At 30.9% G+C, this 24898-nt stretch overlaps 4 protein-coding genes across 4 annotated transcripts in view; all 4 read right to left on the reverse strand.

Moving 5' to 3' along the window:
• Positions 1–4507: 4507 nt before the first annotated feature.
• LOC128956251 (lysosomal alpha-mannosidase-like) lies at positions 4508–5702 on the reverse strand. Its single transcript, XM_054301943.1, has one exon. The coding sequence runs from the start codon at positions 5606–5608 to the stop codon at positions 4535–4537; it is 1074 nt and encodes a 357-aa protein (XP_054157918.1). The 5' UTR covers positions 5609–5702; the 3' UTR covers positions 4508–4534.
• Positions 5703–10828: 5126 nt separating this feature from the next.
• Positions 10829–12430, reverse strand: LOC128956247 (lysosomal alpha-mannosidase-like). The gene has a single exon (XM_054301939.1). The coding sequence runs from the start codon at positions 12339–12341 to the stop codon at positions 10893–10895; it is 1449 nt and encodes a 482-aa protein (XP_054157914.1). The 5' UTR covers positions 12342–12430; the 3' UTR covers positions 10829–10892.
• A 2093-nt stretch (positions 12431–14523) lies between these two features.
• On the reverse strand, positions 14524–15597 carry LOC128955129 (lysosomal alpha-mannosidase-like). The gene has a single exon (XM_054300770.1). It carries the CDS (start codon positions 15595–15597, stop codon positions 14524–14526), a length of 1074 nt encoding a protein of 357 aa, XP_054156745.1.
• Positions 15598–20814: 5217 nt separating this feature from the next.
• The window catches only part of LOC128956242 (lysosomal alpha-mannosidase-like), a 4666-nt gene continuing 582 nt past the window's right edge, over positions 20815–24898 (reverse strand). Inside the window, exons 2-3 of the mRNA XM_054301934.1 lie at positions 23625–23969; positions 20815–23172 (exon numbers count right to left, since the gene is read on the reverse strand). Of these exons, the coding sequence (XP_054157909.1) occupies positions 20879–23172; positions 23625–23969 (2639 nt within the window). The 3' untranslated portion in view covers positions 20815–20878. The remainder of the gene's footprint in view (positions 23173–23624; positions 23970–24898) is intronic.

Here is a 24898-nt window from a genome sequence, read left to right on the forward strand (position 1 = left end):
AACAGTTCAAGCACTATCACAAAGAATCAGAAGATATAAACAACAAAGCGAAAGACGAAAGCAAAATACAATGTTCTATAATAACGAAAAAATGTTCTATAGAAATCAAAACAAAATAAATTCAAGCAATATTAACCATACACCACAAATAGATGAAATAGAAAACTACTGGAAAGAAATCTGGAGCAACCCAAAGGAATATAAAGAATCTAATTGGATAAATGATATTGAAGATGAAAATAAAGAAATACCACCTATGACTTCAGTAAATATAATTAAAGATGACTTAACCGAAGCCCTCAAGAAATCCCACAATTGGAAAAGCCCAGGACAAGACAAAATACAAAACTTCTGGTACAAACACTTTACAACAGTACATCAACCAATGGCAATAGCAATGGATAAAATAATAAAAACAGGACAAACCGATGACTTCCTCACTTCCGGAATAACATATCTACTCCCAAAAACAGAAAATACATCAGATCCCAGCAAATATAGACCCATCACTTGCCTAACAACAATGTATAAAATCCTAACATCCATAATATCAACAAAAATATATAATCATTTAAGTAACAACAACATAATAGCTGAAGAACAAAAAGGCTGTATAAAACACTCAATGGGCTGTAAAGAGCAATTAACAATAGACAATATTATAACAATAAGAGCTCGTCAAAAACATAGAAATCTTGAAATGGCATACATAGACTATAAGAAAGCATTCGATTCAGTCCCACATAAATGGTTATTAAGAGTGTTAAAACTATATAAAATTGACAACACACTGATAAACACATTAGAAAATATGATGAAAAAATGGAAAACTAAATTGTGTGTCAATACTAATAATGAAACAAAAATAAGTACAGAAATCAAAATAAATAGAGGAATATTTCAAGGAGATTCACTCAGTCCTCTGTGGTTCTGCTTAGCCATAAACCCACTGTCATCACTACTTAAAAAGCTAAAAGGCGTAAATCTAAAATCAAGTGATACAAAATATAATCTAACACATCTACTATATATGGACGACTTAAAACTATACGCCGAAAAAGAATCTGATTTAAATGCAATGTTAAAAACAACAGAAACTTTCTCCAATGATATAAATATGGAATTTGGATTAGATAAATGTGCTATAATGAAACTGAAAAGAGGAGTCTATTCTGAAAGAAATCAATACGAAACTGAAAATGGATATATAAAGGCACTAGAAAATGGAGATATATATAAGTACTTAGGAATTAAGCAAATGCATAAATCTAAAATGACAGAAGTTAAAGAAGAAATAAAGAAAACATTAAACCAAAGAATAATAAAAATACTAAAATCTCAACTAAACTCAAACAACAAATTCAAAGCAATAAACACTTGGGCTATACCTGTACTGACATACTCGTTCGGAATAATAAAATGGAGTAAAACAGAACTTGAGACAATTGAAAGACATATAAGGCGACAACTTACAATGTTTGGACTACACCACCCTAGAAGTTCTGTAGCACGACTATGTGTTAGTAGAAAACATGGGGGTAGAGGGTTACTAAACATTGTAAGCCTTGAAGCCAAACAGCGAGAATTGCTGAGAAAATACCATCAACAAAAATGCAATGTCTCAGAGCTCCACAAAATAACATCAACACTCGATTACAACTACACACCTCTAAATCTCAGCAATAATGAACATCAAATAGAAATACAAAATGAAAAAGAGAGGATTAACACATGGGCCTCAAAAGAACTTCACGGAAGATACCGGGCAGAACTCAACCAAACACACGTAGACGAAGAAATGTCTACAAAATGGTTGAAGTACGCCGGTCTTCATGGAGAGACAGAGGGGTTCATGATGGCAATACAAGATCGAGTGATTCCGACACGAAACCATCAGAAATACATCCAAAAGCTAAATATACCAACAGACAAGTGCAGGATGTGTCATATGGAGTCCGAAACAATAGAACATATACTAAATGGGTGTAAAGTACTCACAAACACCGAGTACCTAAGCCGTCACAACCAAGTAGCCAAAATCATACATCAGGAATTGGCAATAAGATTCGGACTAATCAAAGAACCATTACCATACTATAGATACGAGCCACAAAGTGTAATGGAAAGCAACAGAGCCAAGCTCTACTGGGATAAAGAAATAAGAACAGATAAGACTGTGGCCCACAACCGTCCAGATATAGTACTAGTAGACAAACATCAAGATAAGGCGTACATAATAGACATAGCGGTCCCACTAACACACAAACTACAGGACACGCATAGTGAGAAACGCCGAAAATATACAGACTTGGCCTATGAGATCAATAAGATGTGGCGCATTAAGAAAGCTGAAATCATACCTATAATCCTGTCATCAATGGCCGTAATACCGAAAAATCTGGCCCTAAGTTTGGAATCACTGGAAATCAGAAAAATTAAGATCTATGAAATGCAAAAAGCAGTGATACTTCAGAGTTGTAGAACAGTCAGAAAAGTACTAGACTTGAGTTGAGTCTAACCAGTCGTGTCTCTGCCACCAAAAGTGGCCGACACAACTGTGATCACACCGGAACAACCGTGATATACAAAAATAATAATAATACTTTGAATATTTTTATTATAATTGCTTCAAATTATTGCTTATATAAACATAAATTTTTATAATTAAAATAATTGTAAATAATAAAAGATAATTAACCAAAATCATTGATTTTTTATTTTTTCTATGATAATTATATTTGTAAAAATATTTAATTAATTAATTTTATATAATATAAAATATATAATACTATATATATATATAAATATTTTAAACATTTTAAATAAACGACAAAAAGTATGTTAAAAATTTTATTTAGCTTTAGTTTTATTTTATTTTTTTAGTCTAATTGAAAAAATCAATTATTTATATACTGTTCATATTATATTATATACTAATGTCAATATGTTATATCTAAATATCAATTAATTATTATAGACTCTAATGTATACAATAGAGTAATATATAATATATGTTTTTACTGTTTATTATAGTAAAAAATGTTTAGTTTTTTTTCATCTCAATTTCAATAGAGATGATTGTATACCGAAAATACAGTAATAGATTGTGTTGTAATGTAGTGAAAAAAAAAACAAATAAATAATTTAATATATTTTGTCAAAACAAACAAACAAACAATAATAACAACAACAACAAAAAATAAAACCCACCAATAAATTGTTAAAACTAATTAATTAGATTAAATGTCATCCAATTGTTTTTTGTTTTGTTTGACCACTTGTCTAGTTTTATCTATGGTTTTATTTATTTATTTTATTTTATTTTTTTTTTTTTTGAAAAATGTATTGTATTTTGGGTGTAGGCGTATGGATGGGGTCAATGATTTGCATAAAATTAATTAATTAATTAATTAATTAATAATAAATTATCATGACAACATTATCATTGAAAGACAATCAATTTATTATATAATAAATAGTAACAATTTATTAGATTAACTAGCAGTTAATTAAATTATTATTAGCATTATATAGTTACCAGTTTTAATTAAATTTATAAACTATATTTTTTAATTAATATGTAATTAATTTATTATGGTTTAAATAGTATAGTTTAATACTAAATATATATATATATTTAGTGGTCATTAAAATTGTATTTATCTCATTATATAGTAATTAAATTTAGTATTGTATGTTTTATTATTTATATATATTTTTTCAGTTAATTAATTGACAGATTGTTTTGTGTGAATTAAAAGATTAAATTATATTTATAATAAAAAAAACAATATTTTATCAATATTTTTTTCATACAACATAAAATTAATGATAATTATTAATAAAAAGTTTTTAAATATTAAACTTTTTATCAATATAAAAAATAAATAATAGTAATATTTAATTGTTTTTTAATTGTTTTTTATTTAATTATTTTTTAAATACTAAAGTATTTAACATATTAATAATTTTCAACAATTTTCAATATTAATTATACATTGTATAGTATATATGAATTAGAGATTAATATATTATAAAAAAAATTATTTAAAAAAAACTGTAATAAATTAATTGATAAATCTATTTGTAATTTATAAGTTGTAATAATTGTAAAACTTTAGAGACAACATATGTAAGTTTATTAAACAAAAAAATTTTTTTTTATATAATTTTTATAATAATTAATTTTATAGATTTTCTATTTAATAAAAATTATAATATTAATTAGATTAGATTAAATTAATTACTAAAAAAAAGTATCGCAATTAAGTGTGAATTAATAATCAAATTTTTTAATATTTAATATTTATTTTTACAAATTTTGTTTTTTTACTTTTAAAAAAAATATATTTTTAAACACAAAAAAAATTGTTAAATATACAAATTATTATAAACATTAATATAATTAACTGTATTATTAATACAACAGTTTTTTTTTTTAATTGCGATATCATATAATGGGAATAATAATAATAATTATTAGTATTATTATTATTATTATTATTAGTATTATTACTAATTAATTATTGAATAATTATCGGGACTTTGTTTTGACAATAAATGTCCGAATTTCCATCGGATTCAACGTTACGGTCAAATCTGTCGGATCAAACGCTACCCGATTCGGCTCATATCGACCGCCATCTCTATCGCCGTCACTGGTCCTCCATTTCAATCGCTGATCCAATGCTTTAACATCCAACGTACCGGTCAGTGTTGTCTCCCGAGCTTCGGTAACCGTAAACTGTGCAAACATATCCCTGAGCGAAACCGTTACCGGTTTGGACAGTTGTCGGGATTCATTAGTCTGATAGTAGTGTTCCAGACGTACCAACAGTTGACTATCTTTCCATTGTTCAACAGTCAACAAATGGACATTTTTCGGTAACTCTTTCGCCAGACCCGTATACTGACACTTGTGTTTTTTCAGATAATCTTCGGGAGTCGTTGATCCGAGTTTACCGAACGTCAAGGACGGTTCGGATAGTATACGTTGTGCTAGATCACGGTGTGCGTCGGCCGCATCGGCCAAACTGGTCAACAGTAGCCAAAATTTGCCTCTAATTACCAGTCCTTTGCCGTCGACTCCCGGTTCGTTCAGTGCTTCGCCGACACCGAACGCATCGTCGTATAGATCGCGCCGATGAACCATCAGTTCGAGCGAACCGTCCTTAAGACTGGCGCCGCCTTGCGATCGATCGTTGAGGACAGTCATCTGCAAGTCTTGTTTGACATCGCGGATGGCTATTCGCGAGTTAACCGGATAGTAATTTTCGGCCACTTCCTCCGTTACCGACATATTCCAAGTTGGCCTGAAATCGCGCCGACGTTCCAACATTTGTCGGCCGTTGGCATCCGTATAGACCAGCGAACTGGTAGTCAAATTGGTTTCCCAACGGGATATGATTTCTTTGCCTACTTTATCGTCGACAGGTATCGGACCGACAACGTAGTCAAACTCCAGGGCATCCGAATCGCGCCAAATGCGGATCACTTGCCAGACATAATCGGTAACTCGTTGGCGAACTTCGACAAAGTTGGATGTATTGACCAGTTCGGAGGTCACGGGTGTCTTATATAGTTCAGGTGTCTGGCCATCGGTACGCATGATGTACGCACCCGATGCCCGATGATCGGCACCGTTTGTCGTACATATAGTATGTATTGTCAATACAGTCAATAGCGATGATTTGGTACCCAATAAACCATATAATTAACAATACATTCAAACAATAAGATATTTTCAGAGACAGTAATAACGTTTACAATGATTATGTAATAAATTGAAAACTTAGTACTATTTACAAGTGAGATTTTATTTACAAGTCTAAAAAATTTCAATTTTCCAGGGTTGCATCATGGACAATTATTTATGATTTATTTTATTGAAATATACAGTAGAGTAATACACAAAACGAAAAATAAACATTAATAAAATATTAAATATTTTTAATGTAAAAATAAATAATTTTATATTATCTAACATACAGTTAACACAGTCTAAAATAATGTAAAATACTAAATAATTAATTTTTAATCTATATTTTCTTGAATTACATTATTTTTTAATATTAAGTAGTATATACAGTAGTATTTAGAGAAATAGACAATATATATAACTTATAGTAAAATATACTGAATCATAAATAAGAAAATTTAAATAAGTAATTACTTAAACGTTATAAAGTAAATAATTTAAAAATAATTAACTAAATAATTACTTTATAGTAAATGTCTATATTATCTACTAAATTAATTTAAATGTTTAAATTACGTAGATATAAACAAATTACGTCGATGTACATAAATTACGTTGGTATAAACAAATTACGTTGATGTATATAAATTACGTTGGTATAAACAAATTACGTTAATGTAAATAAATTACGTTGGTATAAACAAATTACGTTGATGTATATAAATTACGTTGGTATAAACAAATTACGTTAATGTAAATAAATTACGTTGGTATAAACAAATTACGTTAATGTAAATAAATTACGTTGATATAAACAAATTATATTAATGTAAATAAATTACGTTGGAATAAACAAATTACGTTAATGTAAATAAATTACGTTGGTATAAACAAATTACGTTGATGTATATAAATTACGTTGGTATAAAAAAATTACGTTAATGTAAATAAATTACGTTGGTATAAACAAATTACGTTGATGTATATAAATTACGTTGATATAAAAAATTACGTTAATGAAAATAAATTACGTTAGTATAAACAAATTACGTTGATGTATATAAATTACGTTGGTATAAACAAATTACGTTAATGTAAATAAATTACGTTGATATACATAAACCCAACGTAACCTAAATTTATCTAACCTAACCTAACCTAAATTTATTAAACCTAACCTAAATTTATCAAACCTAACCTAAATTTATCAAACCTAACCTAAATTTATCAAACCTAACCTAAATTTATCGAACCTAACCTAAATTTATCAAACCTAACCTAAATTTATCAAACCTAACCTAAATTTATCGAACCTAACCTAAATTTATCGAACCTAACCTAAATTTATTGAACCTAACCTAAATTTATCGAAGCAAGCCTATCCTAAATTTATCAAACCTAACCTAAATTTATTGAACCTAACCTAAATTTATCGAAGCAAGCCTATCCTAAATTTATCAAGCCTAACCTAACCTAAATTTATCCAACCTAACCTAAATTTGTATAGTAATTTAATAATTTTTAAACATCAGAGACAACACTTTCTAATAATTTTTTAAAAATCTATAAAAATAATTATTTTTAATAATACTGTATATATAATAATATATAATTATTTTTATAGATTTTTTTATTTAATAAAAATTATAATATTAGTATTAATTAGATTAAATTATTATTATTATTAAAAAAATACAGTATCTGTATAATGTGAATTAATAATCAATTTTTTAATATTTAATATTTATTTTTACAAATTTTGTTTTTTTACTTTTAAAAAAAAATATATTTTTAAACACAAAAAATTGTTAAATCAAATTTAATATACAAATTATTATAAACATTTAAAACAAATAATTAAATGTATTATTAATACACAATAATTTTTATCATATAATGGGAATAATAATAATTATTATTATTATTAGTATTATTACTAATTAATTATTGAATAATTATCGGGACTTTGTTTTGACAATAAATGTCCGAATTTCCATCGGATTCAACGTTACGGTCAAATCTGTCGGATCAAACGCTACCCGATTCGGCTCATATCGACCGCCATCTCTATCGCCGTCACTGGTCCTCCATTTCAATCGCTGATCCAATGCTTTAACATCCAACGTACCGGTCAGTGTTGTCTCCCGAGCTTCGGTAACCGTAAACTGTGCAAACATATCCCTGAGCGAAACCGTTACCGGTTTGGACAGTTGTCGGGATTCATTAGTCTGATAGTAGTGTTCCAGACGTACCAACAGTTGACTATCTTTCCATTGTTCAACAGTCAACAAATGGACATTTTTCGGTAACTCTTTCGCCAGACCCGTATACTGACACTTGTGTTTTTTCAGATAATCTTCGGGAGTCGTTGATCCGAGTTTACCGAACGTCAAGGACGGTTCGGATAGTATACGTTGTGCCAGATCACGGTGCGCGTCGGCCGCATCGGCCAAACTGGTCAACAGCAGCCAAAATTTCCCCCTAATTACCAGTCCTTTGCCGTCGACTCCCGGTTCGTTCAGTGCTTCGCCGACACCGAACGCATCGTCGTATAGATCGCGCCGATGAACCATCAGTTCGAGCGAACCGTCCTTAAGACTGGCGCCGCCTTGCGATCGATCGTTGAGGACAGTCATCTGCAAGTCTTGTTTGACATCACGTATGGCTATACGCGAGTTAACCGGATAGTAATTTTCGGCCACTTCCTCCGTTACCGACATATTCCAAGTTGGCCTGAAATCGCGCCGACGTTCCAACATTTGTCGGCCGTTGGCATCCGTATAGACCAGCGAACTGGTAGTCAAATTGGTTTCCCAACGGGATATGATTTCTTTGCCTACTTTATCGTCGACAGGTATCGGACCGACAACGTAGTCAAACTCCAGGGCATCCGAATCGCGCCAAATGCGGATCACTTGCCAGACATAATCGGTAACTCGTTGGCGAACTTCGACAAAGTTGGATGTATTGACCAGTTCGGAGGTCACAGGTATCTGGCCATCGGTACGCATGATGTACGCACCCGATGCCCGATGATCGGCACCGTTTGTCGTACATATAGTATGTATTGTCAATACAGTCAATACAGCGATGATTTGGTACCCAATAAACTCTAACATTAACAATACATTCAATGAATACAATATTTTCAGAGACAGTAATAACGTTTGATATTATTATGTAATAAATTGAAAACTTAATACTATTTACAAGTGAGATAGTCTAAAAAATTACAATTTTCCAGGATTGCATCATGGACAATTATTTATGATTTATTTTATTGAAATATACAGTAGAGTAATACACAAAACGAAAAATAAACATTAATAAAATATTAAATATTTTTAATGTAAAAATAAATAATTTTATATTATCTAACATACAGTTAACACAGTCTAAAATAATGTAAAATACTAAATAATTAATTTTTAATCTATATTTTCTTGAATTACATTATTTTTTAATATTAAGTAGTATATACAGTAGTATTTAGAGAAATAGACAATATATATAACTTATAGTAAAATATACTGAATCATAAATAAGAAAATTTAAATAAGTAATTACTTAAACGTTATAAAGTAAATAATTTAAAAATAATTAACTAAATAATTACTTTATAGTAAATGTCTATATTATCTACTAAATTAATTTAAATGTTTAAATTACGTAGATATAAACAAATTACGTCGATGTACATAAATTACGTTGGTATAAACAAATTACGTTGATGTATATAAATTACGTTGGTATAAACAAATTACGTTAATGTAAATAAATTACGTTGGTATAAACAAATTACGTTGATGTATATAAATTACGTTGGTATAAACAAATTACGTTAATGTAAATAAATTACGTTGGTATAAACAAATTACGTTAATGTAAATAAATTACGTTGATATAAACAAATTATATTAATGTAAATAAATTACGTTGGAATAAACAAATTACGTTAATGTAAATAAATTACGTTGGTATAAACAAATTACGTTGATGTATATAAATTACGTTGGTATAAAAAAATTACGTTAATGTAAATAAATTACGTTGGTATAAACAAATTACGTTGATGTATATAAATTACGTTGATATAAAAAATTACGTTAATGAAAATAAATTACGTTAGTATAAACAAATTACGTTGATGTATATAAATTACGTTGGTATAAACAAATTACGTTAATGTAAATAAATTACGTTGGTATAAACAAATTACGTTGATATATATAAATTATGTTAAGTACATAAATTACGTTGATATACATAAATTACGTTGATATACATAAACCCAACGTAACCTAAATTTATCTAACCTAACCTAACCTAAATTTATTAAACCTAACCTAAATTTATCAAACCTAACCTAAATTTATCAAACCTAACCTAAATTTATCAAACCTAACCTAAATTTATCGAACCTAACCTAAATTTATCAAACCTAACCTAAATTTATCGAACCTAACCTAAATTTATCAAACCTAACCTAAATTTATCAAACCTAACCTAAATTTATCGAACCTAACCTAAATTTATCGAACCTAACCTAAATTTATTGAACCTAACCTAAATTTATCGAAGCAAGCCTATCCTAAATTTATCAAACCTAACCTAAATTTATTGAACCTAACCTAAATTTATCGAAGCAAGCCTATCCTAAATTTATCAAGCCTAACCTAACCTAAATTTATCCAACCTAACCTAAATTTATCCAACCTAACCTAAATTTGTATAGTAATTTAATAATTTTTAAACATCAGAGACAACACTTTCTAATAATTTTTTAAAAATCTATAAAAATAATTATTTTTAATAATACTGTATATATAATAATATATAATTATTTTTATAGATTTTTTTATTTAATAAAAATTATAATATTAGTATTAATTAGATTAAATTATTATTATTATTAAAAAATACAGTATCAGTATAATGTGAATTAATAATCAATTTTTTAATATTTAATATTTATTTTTACAAATTTTGTTTTTTACTTTTAAAAAAATATATTTTTAAACACAAAAAATTGTTAAATCAAATTTAATATACAAATTATTATAAACATTTAAAACAAATAATTAAATGTATTATTAATACACAATAATTTTTATCATATAATGGGAATAATAATAATAATTATTAGTATTATTAGTATTAATATTAGTATTATTACTAATTAATTATTGAATAATTATCGGGACTTTGTTTTGACAATAAATGTCCGAATTTCCATCGGATTCAACGTTACGGTCAAATCTGTCGGATCAAACGCTACCCGATTCGGCTCATATCGACCGCCATCTCTATCGCCGTCACTGGTCCTCCATTTCAATCGCTGATCCAATGCTTTTACATCCAACGTACCGGTCAGTGTTGTCTCCCGAGCTTCGGTAACCGTAAACTGTGCAAACATATCCCTGAGCGAAACCGTTACCGGTTTGGACAGTTGTCGGGATTCATTGGTCTGATAGTAGTGTTCCAGACGTACCAACAGTTGACTATCTTTCCATTGTTCAACAGTCAACAAATGGACATTTTTCGGTAACTCTTTCGCCAGACCCGTATACTGACACTTGTGTTTTTTCAGATAATCTTCGGGAGTCGTTGATCCGAGTTTACCGAACGTCAAGGACGGTTCGGATAGTATACGTTGTGCCAGATCACGGTGCGCGTCGGCCGCATCGGCCAAACTGGTCAACAGCAGCCAAAATTTCCCCCTAATTACCAGTCCTTTGCCGTCGACTCCCGGTTCGTTCAGTGCTTCGCCGACACCGAACGCATCGTCGTATAGATCGCGCCGATGAACCATCAGTTCCAGTGAACCGTCCTTAAGACTGGCGCCGCCTTGCGATCGATCGTTCAGTACAGTCATCTGCAAGTCTTGTTTGACATCGCGGATGGCTATACGCGAGTTAACCGGATAGTAATTTTCGGCCACTTCCTCCGTTACGGACATATTCCAAGTTGGCCTGAAGTCACGCCGACGTTCCAACATTTGTCGGCCATTGGCATCCGTATAGACCAGCGAACTGGTAGTCAAATTGGTTTCCCAACGGGATATGATTTCTTTGCCTACTTTATCGTCGACGGGTATCGGACCGACAACGTAGTCAAACTCCAGGGCATCCGAATCGCGCCAAATGCGGATCACTTGCCAGACATAGTCGGTAACTCGTTGGCGAACTTCGACAAAGTTGGACGTATTGACCAGTTCGGAGGTCACGGGTGTCTTATATAGTTCAGGTGTCTGGCCATCGGTACGCATGATGTAAGCACCCGATGCCCGATGATCGGCACCTTTGTTGTCGCCGGGTTTTGCTTTATAAAACTCAAACTTTTGTTTCAAATCGACAACCTTTCCGTTAGCCAACTGTACGGCACTCAGAGCACCGGTATTATCAAACATAATCGTATTGCTCAGTGATTTGACTGACAATTTGTCGGTAATTTTCGTTACAGTCGGCTCTTCCGGCTGCTGCTGTTGGCTATCGTTGTCATCGTTGTTGTTGGTCTTCAATCTCAATATATAGGTATTGTAGCCGAGCGGCGGCGCATTGGCCTCGAACACCAATTCGTCGGTAGCTTTCGATACTCGTTCCTTAAGGACCAGGACCGACAACGTAGTCAAACTCCAGGGCATCCGAATCGCGCCAAATGCGGATCACTTGCCAGACATAATCGGTAACTCGTTGGCGAACTTCGACAAAGTTGGATGTATTGACCAGTTCGGAGGTCACGGGTGTCTTATATAGTTCAGGTGTCTGGCCATCGGTACGCATGATGTACGCACCCGATGCCCGATGATCGGCACCGTTTGTCGTACATATAGTATGTATTGTCAATACAGTCAATAGCGATGATTTGGTACCCAATAAACCATATAATTAACAATACATTCAAACAATAAGATATTTTCAGAGACAGTAATAACGTTTACAATGATTATGTAATAAATTGAAAACTTAGTACTATTTACAAGTGAGATTTTATTTACAAGTCTAAAAAATTTCAATTTTCCAGGGTTGCATCATGGACAATTATTTATGATTTATTTTATTGAAATATACAGTAGAGTAATACACAAAACGAAAAATAAACATTAATAAAATATTAAATATTTTTAATGTAAAAATAAATAATTTTATATTATCTAACATACAGTTAACACAGTCTAAAATAATGTAAAATACTAAATAATTAATTTTTAATCTATATTTTCTTGAATTACATTATTTTTTAATATTAAGTAGTATATACAGTAGTATTTAGAGAAATAGACAATATATATAACTTATAGTAAAATATACTGAATCATAAATAAGAAAATTTAAATAAGTAATTACTTAAACGTTATAAAGTAAATAATTTAAAAATAATTAACTAAATAATTACTTTATAGTAAATGTCTATATTATCTACTAAATTAATTTAAATGTTTAAATTACGTAGATATAAACAAATTACGTCGATGTACATAAATTACGTTGGTATAAACAAATTACGTTGATGTATATAAATTACGTTGGTATAAACAAATTACGTTAATGTAAATAAATTACGTTGGTATAAACAAATTACGTTGATGTATATAAATTACGTTGGTATAAACAAATTACGTTAATGTAAATAAATTACGTTGGTATAAACAAATTACGTTAATGTAAATAAATTACGTTGATATAAACAAATTATATTAATGTAAATAAATTACGTTGGAATAAACAAATTACGTTAATGTAAATAAATTACGTTGGTATAAACAAATTACGTTGATGTATATAAATTACGTTGGTATAAAAAAATTACGTTAATGTAAATAAATTACGTTGGTATAAACAAATTACGTTGATGTATATAAATTACGTTGATATAAAAAATTACGTTAATGAAAATAAATTACGTTAGTATAAACAAATTACGTTGATGTATATAAATTACGTTGGTATAAACAAATTACGTTAATGTAAATAAATTACGTTGATATACATAAACCCAACGTAACCTAAATTTATCTAACCTAACCTAACCTAAATTTATTAAACCTAACCTAAATTTATCAAACCTAACCTAAATTTATCAAACCTAACCTAAATTTATCAAACCTAACCTAAATTTATCGAACCTAACCTAAATTTATCAAACCTAACCTAAATTTATCAAACCTAACCTAAATTTATCGAACCTAACCTAAATTTATCGAACCTAACCTAAATTTATTGAACCTAACCTAAATTTATCGAAGCAAGCCTATCCTAAATTTATCAAACCTAACCTAAATTTATTGAACCTAACCTAAATTTATCGAAGCAAGCCTATCCTAAATTTATCAAGCCTAACCTAACCTAAATTTATCCAACCTAACCTAAATTTGTATAGTAATTTAATAATTTTTAAACATCAGAGACAACACTTTCTAATAATTTTTTAAAAATCTATAAAAATAATTATTTTTAATAATACTGTATATATAATAATATATAATTATTTTTATAGATTTTTTTATTTAATAAAAATTATAATATTAGTATTAATTAGATTAAATTATTATTATTATTAAAAAAATACAGTATCTGTATAATGTGAATTAATAATCAATTTTTTAATATTTAATATTTATTTTTACAAATTTTGTTTTTTTACTTTTAAAAAAATATATTTTTAAACACAAAAAATTGTTAAATCAAATTTAATATACAAATTATTATAAACATTTAAAACAAATAATTAAATGTATTATTAATACACAATAATTTTTATCATATAATGGGAATAATAATAATTATTATTATTATTAGTATTATTACTAATTAATTATTGAATAATTATCGGGACTTTGTTTTGACAATAAATGTCCGAATTTCCATCGGATTCAACGTTACGGTCAAATCTGTCGGATCAAACGCTACCCGATTCGGCTCATATCGACCGCCATCTCTATCGCCGTCACTGGTCCTCCATTTCAATCGCTGATCCAATGCTTTAACATCCAACGTACCGGTCAGTGTTGTCTCCCGAGCTTCGGTAACCGTAAACTGTGCAAACATATCCCTGAGCGAAACCGTTACCGGTTTGGACAGTTGTCGGGATTCATTAGTCTGATAGTAGTGTTCCAGACGTACCAACAGTTGACTATCTTTCCATTGTTCAACAGTCAACAAATGGACATTTTTCGGTAACTCTTTCGCCAGACCCGTATACTGACACTTGTGTTTTTTCAGATAATCTTCGGGAGTCGTTGATCCGAGTTTACCGAACGTCAAGGACGGTTCGGATAGTATACGTTGTGCCAGATCACGGTGCGCGTCGGCCGCATCGGCCAAACTGGTCAACAGCAGCCAAAATTTCCCCCTAATTACCAGTCCTTTGCCGTCGACTCCCGGTTCGTTCAGTGCTTCGCCGACACCGAACGCATCGTCGTATAGATCGCGCCGATGAACCATCAGTTCGAGCGAACCGTCCTTAAGACTGGCGCCGCCTTGCGATCGATCGTTGAGGACAGTCATCTGCAAGTCTTGTTTGACATCACGTATGGCTATACGCGAGTTAACCGGATAGTAATTTTCGGCCACTTCCTCCGTTACCGACATATTCCAAGTTGGCCTGAAATCGCGCCGACGTTCCAACATTTGTCGGCCGTTGGCATCCGTATAGACCAGCGAACTGGTAGTCAAATTGGTTTCCCAACGGGATATGATTTCTTTGCCTACTTTATCGTCGACAGGTATCGGACCGACAACGTAGTCAAACTCCAGGGCATCCGAATCGCGCCAAATGCGGATCACTTGCCAGACATAATCGGTAACTCGTTGGCGAACTTCGACAAAGTTGGATGTATTGACCAGTTCGGAGGTCACGGGTGTCTTATATAGTTCAGGTGTCTGGCCATCGGTACGCATGATGTACGCACCCGATGCCCGATGATCGGCACCGTTTGTCGTACATATAGTATGTATTGTCAATACAGTCAATACAGCGATGATTTGGTACCCAATAAACTCTAACATTAACAATACATTCAATGAATACAATATTTTCAGAGACAGTAATAACGTTTGATATATTATGTAATAAATTGAAAACTTAATACTATTTACAAGTGAGATTTAGTCTAAAAAATTACAATTTTCCAGGATTGCATCATGGACAATTATTTATGATTTATTTTATTGAAATATACAGTAGAGTAATACACAAAACGAAAAATAAACATTAATAAAATATTAAATATTTTTAATGTAAAAATAAATAATTTTATATTATCTAACATACAGTTAACACAGTCTAAAATAATGTAAAATACTAAATAATTAATTTTTAATCTATATTTTCTTGAATTACATTATTTTTTAATATTAAGTAGTATATACAGTAGTATTTAGAGAAATAGACAATATATATAACTTATAGTAAAATATACTGAATCATAAATAAGAAAATTTAAATAAGTAATTACTTAAACGTTATAAAGTAAATAATTTAAAAATAATTAACTAAATAATTACTTTATAGTAAATGTCTATATTATCTACTAAATTAATTTAAATGTTTAAATTACGTAGATATAAACAAATTACGTCGATGTACATAAATTACGTTGGTATAAACAAATTACGTTGATGTATATAAATTACGTTGGTATAAACAAATTACGTTAATGTAAATAAATTACGTTGGTATAAACAAATTACGTTGATGTATATAAATTACGTTGGTATAAACAAATTACGTTAATGTAAATAAATTACGTTGGTATAAACAAATTACGTTAATGTAAATAAATTACGTTGATATAAACAAATTATATTAATGTAAATAAATTACGTTGGAATAAACAAATTACGTTAATGTAAATAAATTACGTTGGTATAAACAAATTACGTTGATGTATATAAATTACGTTGGTATAAAAAAATTACGTTAATGTAAATAAATTACGTTGGTATAAACAAATTACGTTGATGTATATAAATTACGTTGATATAAAAAATTACGTTAATGAAAATAAATTACGTTAGTATAAACAAATTACGTTGATGTATATAAATTACGTTGGTATAAACAAATTACGATATATATAATGTAAATAAATTACGTTGATATACATAAACCCAACGTAACCTAAATTTATCTAACCTAACCTAACCTAAATTTATTAAACCTAACCTAAATTTATCAAACCTAACCTAAATTTATCAAACCTAACCTAAATTTATCAAACCTAACCTAAATTTATCGAACCTAACCTAAATTTATCAAACCTAACCTAAATTTATCAAACCTAACCTAAATTTATCGAACCTAACCTAAATTTATCGAACCTAACCTAAATTTATTGAACCTAACCTAAATTTATCGAAGCAAGCCTATCCTAAATTTATCAAACCTAACCTAAATTTATTGAACCTAACCTAAATTTATCGAAGCAAGCCTATCCTAAATTTATCAAGCCTAACCTAACCTAAATTTATCCAACCTAACCTAAATTTGTATAGTAATTTAATAATTTTTAAACATCAGAGACAACACTTTCTAATAATTTTTTAAAAATCTATAAAAATAATTATTTTTAATAATACTGTATATATAATAATATATAATTATTTTTATAGATTTTTTTATTTAATAAAAATTATAATATTAGTATTAATTAGATTAAATTATTATTATTATTAAAAAAATACAGTATCTGTATAATGTGAATTAATAATCAATTTTTTAATATTTAATATTTATTTTTACAAATTTTGTTTTTTTACTTTTAAAAAAATATATTTTTAAACACAAAAAATTGTTAAATCAAATTTAATATACAAATTATTATAAACATTTAAAACAAATAATTAAATGTATTATTAATACACAATAATTTTTATCATATAATGGGAATAATAATAATTATTATTATTATTAGTATTATTACTAATTAATTATTGAATAATTATCGGGACTTTGTTTTGACAATAAATGTCCGAATTTCCATCGGATTCAACGTTACGGTCAAATCTGTCGGATCAAACGCTACCCGATTCGGCTCATATCGACCGCCATCTCTATCGCCGTCACTGGTCCTCCATTTCAATCGCTGATCCAATGCTTTAACATCCAACGTACCGGTCAGTGTTGTCTCCCGAGCTTCGGTAACCGTAAACTGTGCAAACATATCCCTGAGCGAAACCGTTACCGGTTTGGACAGTTGTCGGGATTCATTAGTCTGATAGTAGTGTTCCAGACGTACCAACAGTTGACTATCTTTCCATTGTTCAACAGTCAACAAATGGACATTTTTCGGTAACTCTTTCGCCAGACCCGTATACTGACACTTGTGTTTTTTCAGATAATCTTCGGGAGTCGTTGATCCGAGTTTACCGAACGTCAAGGACGGTTCGGATAGTATACGTTGTGCCAGATCACGGTGCGCGTCGGCCGCATCGGCCAAACTGGTCAACAGCAGCCAAAATTTCCCCCTAATTACCAGTCCTTTGCCGTCGACTCCCGGTTCGTTCAGTGCTTCGCCGACACCGAACGCATCGTCGTATAGATCGCGCCGATGAACCATCAGTTCGAGCGAACCGTCCTTAAGACTGGCGCCGCCTTGCGATCGATCGTTGAGGACAGTCATCTGCAAGTCTTGTTTGACATCACGTATGGCTATACGCGAGTTAACCGGATAGTAATTTTCGGCCACTTCCTCCGTTACCGACATATTCCAAGTTGGCCTGAAATCGCGCCGACGTTCCAACATTTGTCGGCCGTTGGCATCCGTATAGACCAGCGAACTGGTAGTCAAATTGGTTTCCCAACGGGATATGATTTCTTTGCCTACTTTATCGTCGACAGGTATCGGACCGACAACGTAGTCAAACTCCAGGGCATCCGAATCGCGCCAAATGCGGATCACTTGCCAGACATAATCGGTAACTCGTTGGCGAACTTCGACAAAGTTGGATGTATTGACCAGTTCGGAGGTCACAGGTATCTGGCCATCGGTACGCATGATGTACGCACCCGATGCCCGATGATCGGCACCGTTTGTCGTACATATAGTATGTATTGTCAATACAGTCAATACAGCGATGATTTGGTACCCAATAAACTCTAACATTAACAATACATTCAATGAATACAATATTTTCAGAGACAGTAATAACGTTTGATATTATTATGTAATAAATTGAAAACTTAATACTATTTACAAGTGAGATAGTCTAAAAAATTACAATTTTCCAGGATTGCATCATGGACAATTATTTATGATTTATTTTATTGAAATATACAGTAGAGTAATACACAAAACGAAAAATAAACATTAATAAAATATTAAATATTTTTAATGTAAAAATAAATAATTTTATATTATCTAACATACAGTTAACACAGTCTAAAATAATGTAAAATACTAAATAATTAATTTTTAATCTATATTTTCTTGAATTACATTATTTTTTAATATTAAGTAGTATATACAGTAGTATTTAGAGAAATAGACAATATATATAACTTATAGTAAAATATACTGAATCATAAATAAGAAAATTTAAATAAGTAATTACTTAAACGTTATAAAGTAAATAATTTAAAAATAATTAACTAAATAATTACTTTATAGTAAATGTCTATATTATCTACTAAATTAATTTAAATGTTTAAATTACGTAGATATAAACAAATTACGTCGATGTACATAAATTACGTTGGTATAAACAAATTACGTTGATGTATATAAATTACGTTGGTATAAACAAATTACGTTAATGTAAATAAATTACGTTGGTATAAACAAATTACGTTGATGTATATAAATTACGTTGGTATAAACAAATTACGTTAATGTAAATAAATTACGTTGGTATAAACAAATTACGTTAATGTAAATAAATTACGTTGATATAAACAAATTATATTAATGTAAATAAATTACGTTGGAATAAACAAATTACGTTAATGTAAATAAATTACGTTGGTATAAACAAATTACGTTGATGTATATAAATTACGTTGGTATAAAAAAATTACGTTAATGTAAATAAATTACGTTGGTATAAACAAATTACGTTGATGTATATAAATTACGTTGATATAAAAAATTACGTTAATGAAAATAAATTACGTTAGTATAAACAAATTACGTTGATGTATATAAATTACGTTGGTATAAACAAATTACGTTAATGTAAATAAATTACGTTGGTATAAACAAATTACGTTGATATATATAAATTATGTTAAGTACATAAATTACGTTGATATACATAAATTACGTTGATATACATAAACCCAACGTAACCTAAATTTATCTAACCTAACCTAACCTAAATTTATTAAACCTAACCTAAATTTATCAAACCTAACCTAAATTTATCAAACCTAACCTAAATTTATCAAACCTAACCTAAATTTATCGAACCTAACCTAAATTTATCAAACCTAACCTAAATTTATCGAACCTAACCTAAATTTATCAAACCTAACCTAAATTTATCAAACCTAACCTAAATTTATCGAACCTAACCTAAATTTATCGAACCTAACCTAAATTTATTGAACCTAACCTAAATTTATCGAAGCAAGCCTATCCTAAATTTATCAAACCTAACCTAAATTTATTGAACCTAACCTAAATTTATCGAAGCAAGCCTATCCTAAATTTATCAAGCCTAACCTAACCTAAATTTATCCAACCTAACCTAAATTTATCCAACCTAACCTAAATTTGTATAGTAATTTAATAATTTTTAAACATCAGAGACAACACTTTCTAATAATTTTTTAAAAATCTATAAAAATAATTATTTTTAATAATACTGTATATATAATAATATATAATTATTTTTATAGATTTTTTTATTTAATAAAAATTATAATATTAGTATTAATTAGATTAAATTATTATTATTATTAAAAAATACAGTATCAGTATAATGTGAATTAATAATCAATTTTTTAATATTTAATATTTATTTTTACAAATTTTGTTTTTTACTTTTAAAAAAATATATTTTTAAACACAAAAAATTGTTAAATCAAATTTAATATACAAATTATTATAAACATTTAAAACAAATAATTAAATGTATTATTAATACACAATAATTTTTATCATATAATGGGAATAATAATAATAATTATTAGTATTATTAGTATTAATATTAGTATTATTACTAATTAATTATTGAATAATTATCGGGACTTTGTTTTGACAATAAATGTCCGAATTTCCATCGGATTCAACGTTACGGTCAAATCTGTCGGATCAAACGCTACCCGATTCGGCTCATATCGACCGCCATCTCTATCGCCGTCACTGGTCCTCCATTTCAATCGCTGATCCAATGCTTTTACATCCAACGTACCGGTCAGTGTTGTCTCCCGAGCTTCGGTAACCGTAAACTGTGCAAACATATCCCTGAGCGAAACCGTTACCGGTTTGGACAGTTGTCGGGATTCATTGGTCTGATAGTAGTGTTCCAGACGTACCAACAGTTGACTATCTTTCCATTGTTCAACAGTCAACAAATGGACATTTTTCGGTAACTCTTTCGCCAGACCCGTATACTGACACTTGTGTTTTTTCAGATAATCTTCGGGAGTCGTTGATCCGAGTTTACCGAACGTCAAGGACGGTTCGGATAGTATACGTTGTGCCAGATCACGGTGCGCGTCGGCCGCATCGGCCAAACTGGTCAACAGCAGCCAAAATTTCCCCCTAATTACCAGTCCTTTGCCGTCGACTCCCGGTTCGTTCAGTGCTTCGCCGACACCGAACGCATCGTCGTATAGATCGCGCCGATGAACCATCAGTTCCAGTGAACCGTCCTTAAGACTGGCGCCGCCTTGCGATCGATCGTTCAGTACAGTCATCTGCAAGTCTTGTTTGACATCGCGGATGGCTATACGCGAGTTAACCGGATAGTAATTTTCGGCCACTTCCTCCGTTACGGACATATTCCAAGTTGGCCTGAAGTCACGCCGACGTTCCAACATTTGTCGGCCATTGGCATCCGTATAGACCAGCGAACTGGTAGTCAAATTGGTTTCCCAACGGGATATGATTTCTTTGCCTACTTTATCGTCGACGGGTATCGGACCGACAACGTAGTCAAACTCCAGGGCATCCGAATCGCGCCAAATGCGGATCACTTGCCAGACATAGTCGGTAACTCGTTGGCGAACTTCGACAAAGTTGGACGTATTGACCAGTTCGGAGGTCACGGGTGTCTTATATAGTTCAGGTGTCTGGCCATCGGTACGCATGATGTAAGCACCCGATGCCCGATGATCGGCACCTTTGTTGTCGCCGGGTTTTGCTTTATAAAACTCAAACTTTTGTTTCAAATCGACAACCTTTCCGTTAGCCAACTGTACGGCACTCAGAGCACCGGTATTATCAAACATAATCGTATTGCTCAGTGATTTGACTGACAATTTGTCGGTAATTTTCGTTACAGTCGGCTCTTCCGGCTGCTGCTGTTGGCTATCGTTGTCATCGTTGTTGTTGGTCTTCAATCTCAATATATAGGTATTGTAGCCGAGCGGCGGCGCATTGGCCTCGAACACCAATTCGTCGGTAGCTTTCGATACTCGTTCCTTAAGGGCCAGGACTTCGGGTGCAATGGGAACCACTGTAGACCATTGTATTTTGCCGGTCGGATGGAGGACCTCATAGTTTTTATGGGTTACCGGCAGCCGAATCTTGTGTGTCATCCATCGGCCAAACGGATTATACAGTGTAACAGCCAATTGGTCGCGACCTTCGGTCAGTGGACAGGCCGATACATTCAGCTGATTGCAAAACAATTGGTCGACAACTGTCTGGCCGCCAATCAATACGTTCAACGATTTATTAACTACTTGTTGACATTTTTCAATATTTTTATACAATTTCAGTGCATAATTGTTGGCCACGTGTTGTTTTTCGGTACCCGAAACGGCATCGTGATGTTGCATAACGCCCATCCATTCGCGTAGTCCGCTAACCTTATCCTCGTTGGCACCGTTACCACCCGATAGGACGTCCAGCTGTTTGCATACCTGGAGGAAATTGTTACCAACTTTTTCGTACCGCTTAATGGCCGGTCGACTAGTGAAATAGCCGGTCCAATAGCTATGTTCATCGGATGCGTACGGGAAAAAATCGTCCCGTTTGGTGGTAAATGTCCGATTGGCCAGTTGTACACCGTGTAGATAACAGGTGGGTGTCGAGTAAAATACATTGACTTCCGATTGTCGGGTGTTTACATATTTGATTAGTTTATCCATATTTTTGAACCACATATTCGCGTCCTGATAGTAAAAATCGGTACCCATCGGGAACAGTACATTGTTGGTCGGATAGACTTGCGAATAGGATTTAGCATATTTGACAAATCGGTCGACTATACGATCGACATTGTAGTCCTCCGATTCTGGGTCGTCGATAAACGGTTCGTCGCCGCCACCGTTGGCCAAATCCCAGTTGAAACCGGGCGGCGGACCTGCAATTATCATCAATCAATAAGTATTTGGTATATAAGTTGTAACCCTACCTCCCCACCCACCCCAACCTAACTATATGTTGGCTGGACTGGTAGGTTATTAGTAGTAGTTATACATATATAAGTTTATACATTTTTTTCTCGCTATCAACTATCATTATTTAATTTTTTAATAAAAAAAATCAATTAAAAAATTATTATAAACTAGTTCATTTAACTATAAACGGGGGAGGGGAGGAGATAATTGTAGTGCCAGAACACATGCCGATCTAACAGTTTATTCGCAGCCCTCCTCCCGTCCTCTAACCTAACCACCCCAGCCTATCTAGCTGTTTACTCGCACACCCCCTCCCGTCCTCTAACCCACTCACCCCAGCCTATCTAACTGTTTACTCGCACACCCCCTCCCGTCCTCTAACCCACCCATCCCTCCCACACACACACATACATACCGTATCCCATTTCCATAGCGTGTGTAAATATATCGGAAACATTTCCCAAATCATCGCTACCCAACCAAACCAATTCCATTGACCGATCTTTTTCGCGTTTAGTTTTGTCCGCGTAGTCCAATCGGGCAAAGAAAAACCCGTCGAAACCCATTTGGGCGAACAGGTTGGCCTGTTCGCGGCTATGGCCGAACGGATCGATTTGCCAGCCAATTCGGGGTACGCCACACTGGCCAAACTGATCCTGCAAGCGCCGATGACCCCAGGTCATCTGGTCGACAATGGACTGGTAGTGTGCGGCCGCCTCATCGTTCATCGACCAGCCACCGTTGATAAACTCTAGTTGACCTACAGGTGCGCGATATATGGTTTTATTATTATTATTATATGCGTTTTAAAATAATTGAACATATTTAATTAATTATATGTTTGTTTAATTTGATATTTAATATGATTTAATTTTTTAATATCTAAATTAATAAAAATAATTATTTTAATTTTTTTTAAATATATTATTTAATTTATTTAGTATCTTATAGTTTTTATTATAAGGATTTTACTATCAAAAAATAATAGTTTTATTTTTTAATATTTAAATCTAAAATAAATATTTATTAAACTAATCAAAAGTTATTATTATCATTACATCAATATATTTTCAATGCTTAACATTAGATAATGTTTGTTATCTTTTTATTTATTTATTTTTTTCATAATTTTCATATACACTATGATTATTGAAAATTTGTTTATATAAATATAAATGATATCAACTGAATCATATGATAATAATAATAATAATAATTTTTTAATAAAAATTTTTTGTTGCTTAGTTAAAGTTAAATATTAGTAATTTTTTGTTGCTTGTATCAACTATTGAAAACTAATTGACACTGATCAAATAATGAGATTTATTATTATTATTGCTATTATTATAAAACAAATTACTAACTAAAATAAAACTACAGTATTTATACAGTAGTGTACTATTAAACAGTAATAAACTAATAATAAATTAATATATATATATATATATATATTTAATTGTTTGGGTGGAAAAAATACTGTACTAATAATTATTAACAATAAATACTATGATATATCTGTAACTAATAATTTTAATTAATATTAACTAATTATATATATATAATATGTTGGATACAATATTAAGTCAATATTATTTTTTTTAAATTAATTAATTATCTAACTATTTACTAAACTAACTATTTTTTTCTGTATCTGTATTATTACAGTATTATCAATACTACTATTATTTA

The sequence above is a fragment of the Oppia nitens genome, unplaced genomic scaffold (genome assembly GCF_028296485.1).
Source record: "Oppia nitens isolate AA-2021 unplaced genomic scaffold, nextdenovo-longstitch-racon4-pilon3 scaffold2_pilon_pilon_pilon, whole genome shotgun sequence".
Classification (NCBI taxonomy): domain Eukaryota; kingdom Metazoa; phylum Arthropoda; class Arachnida; order Sarcoptiformes; family Oppiidae; genus Oppia; species Oppia nitens.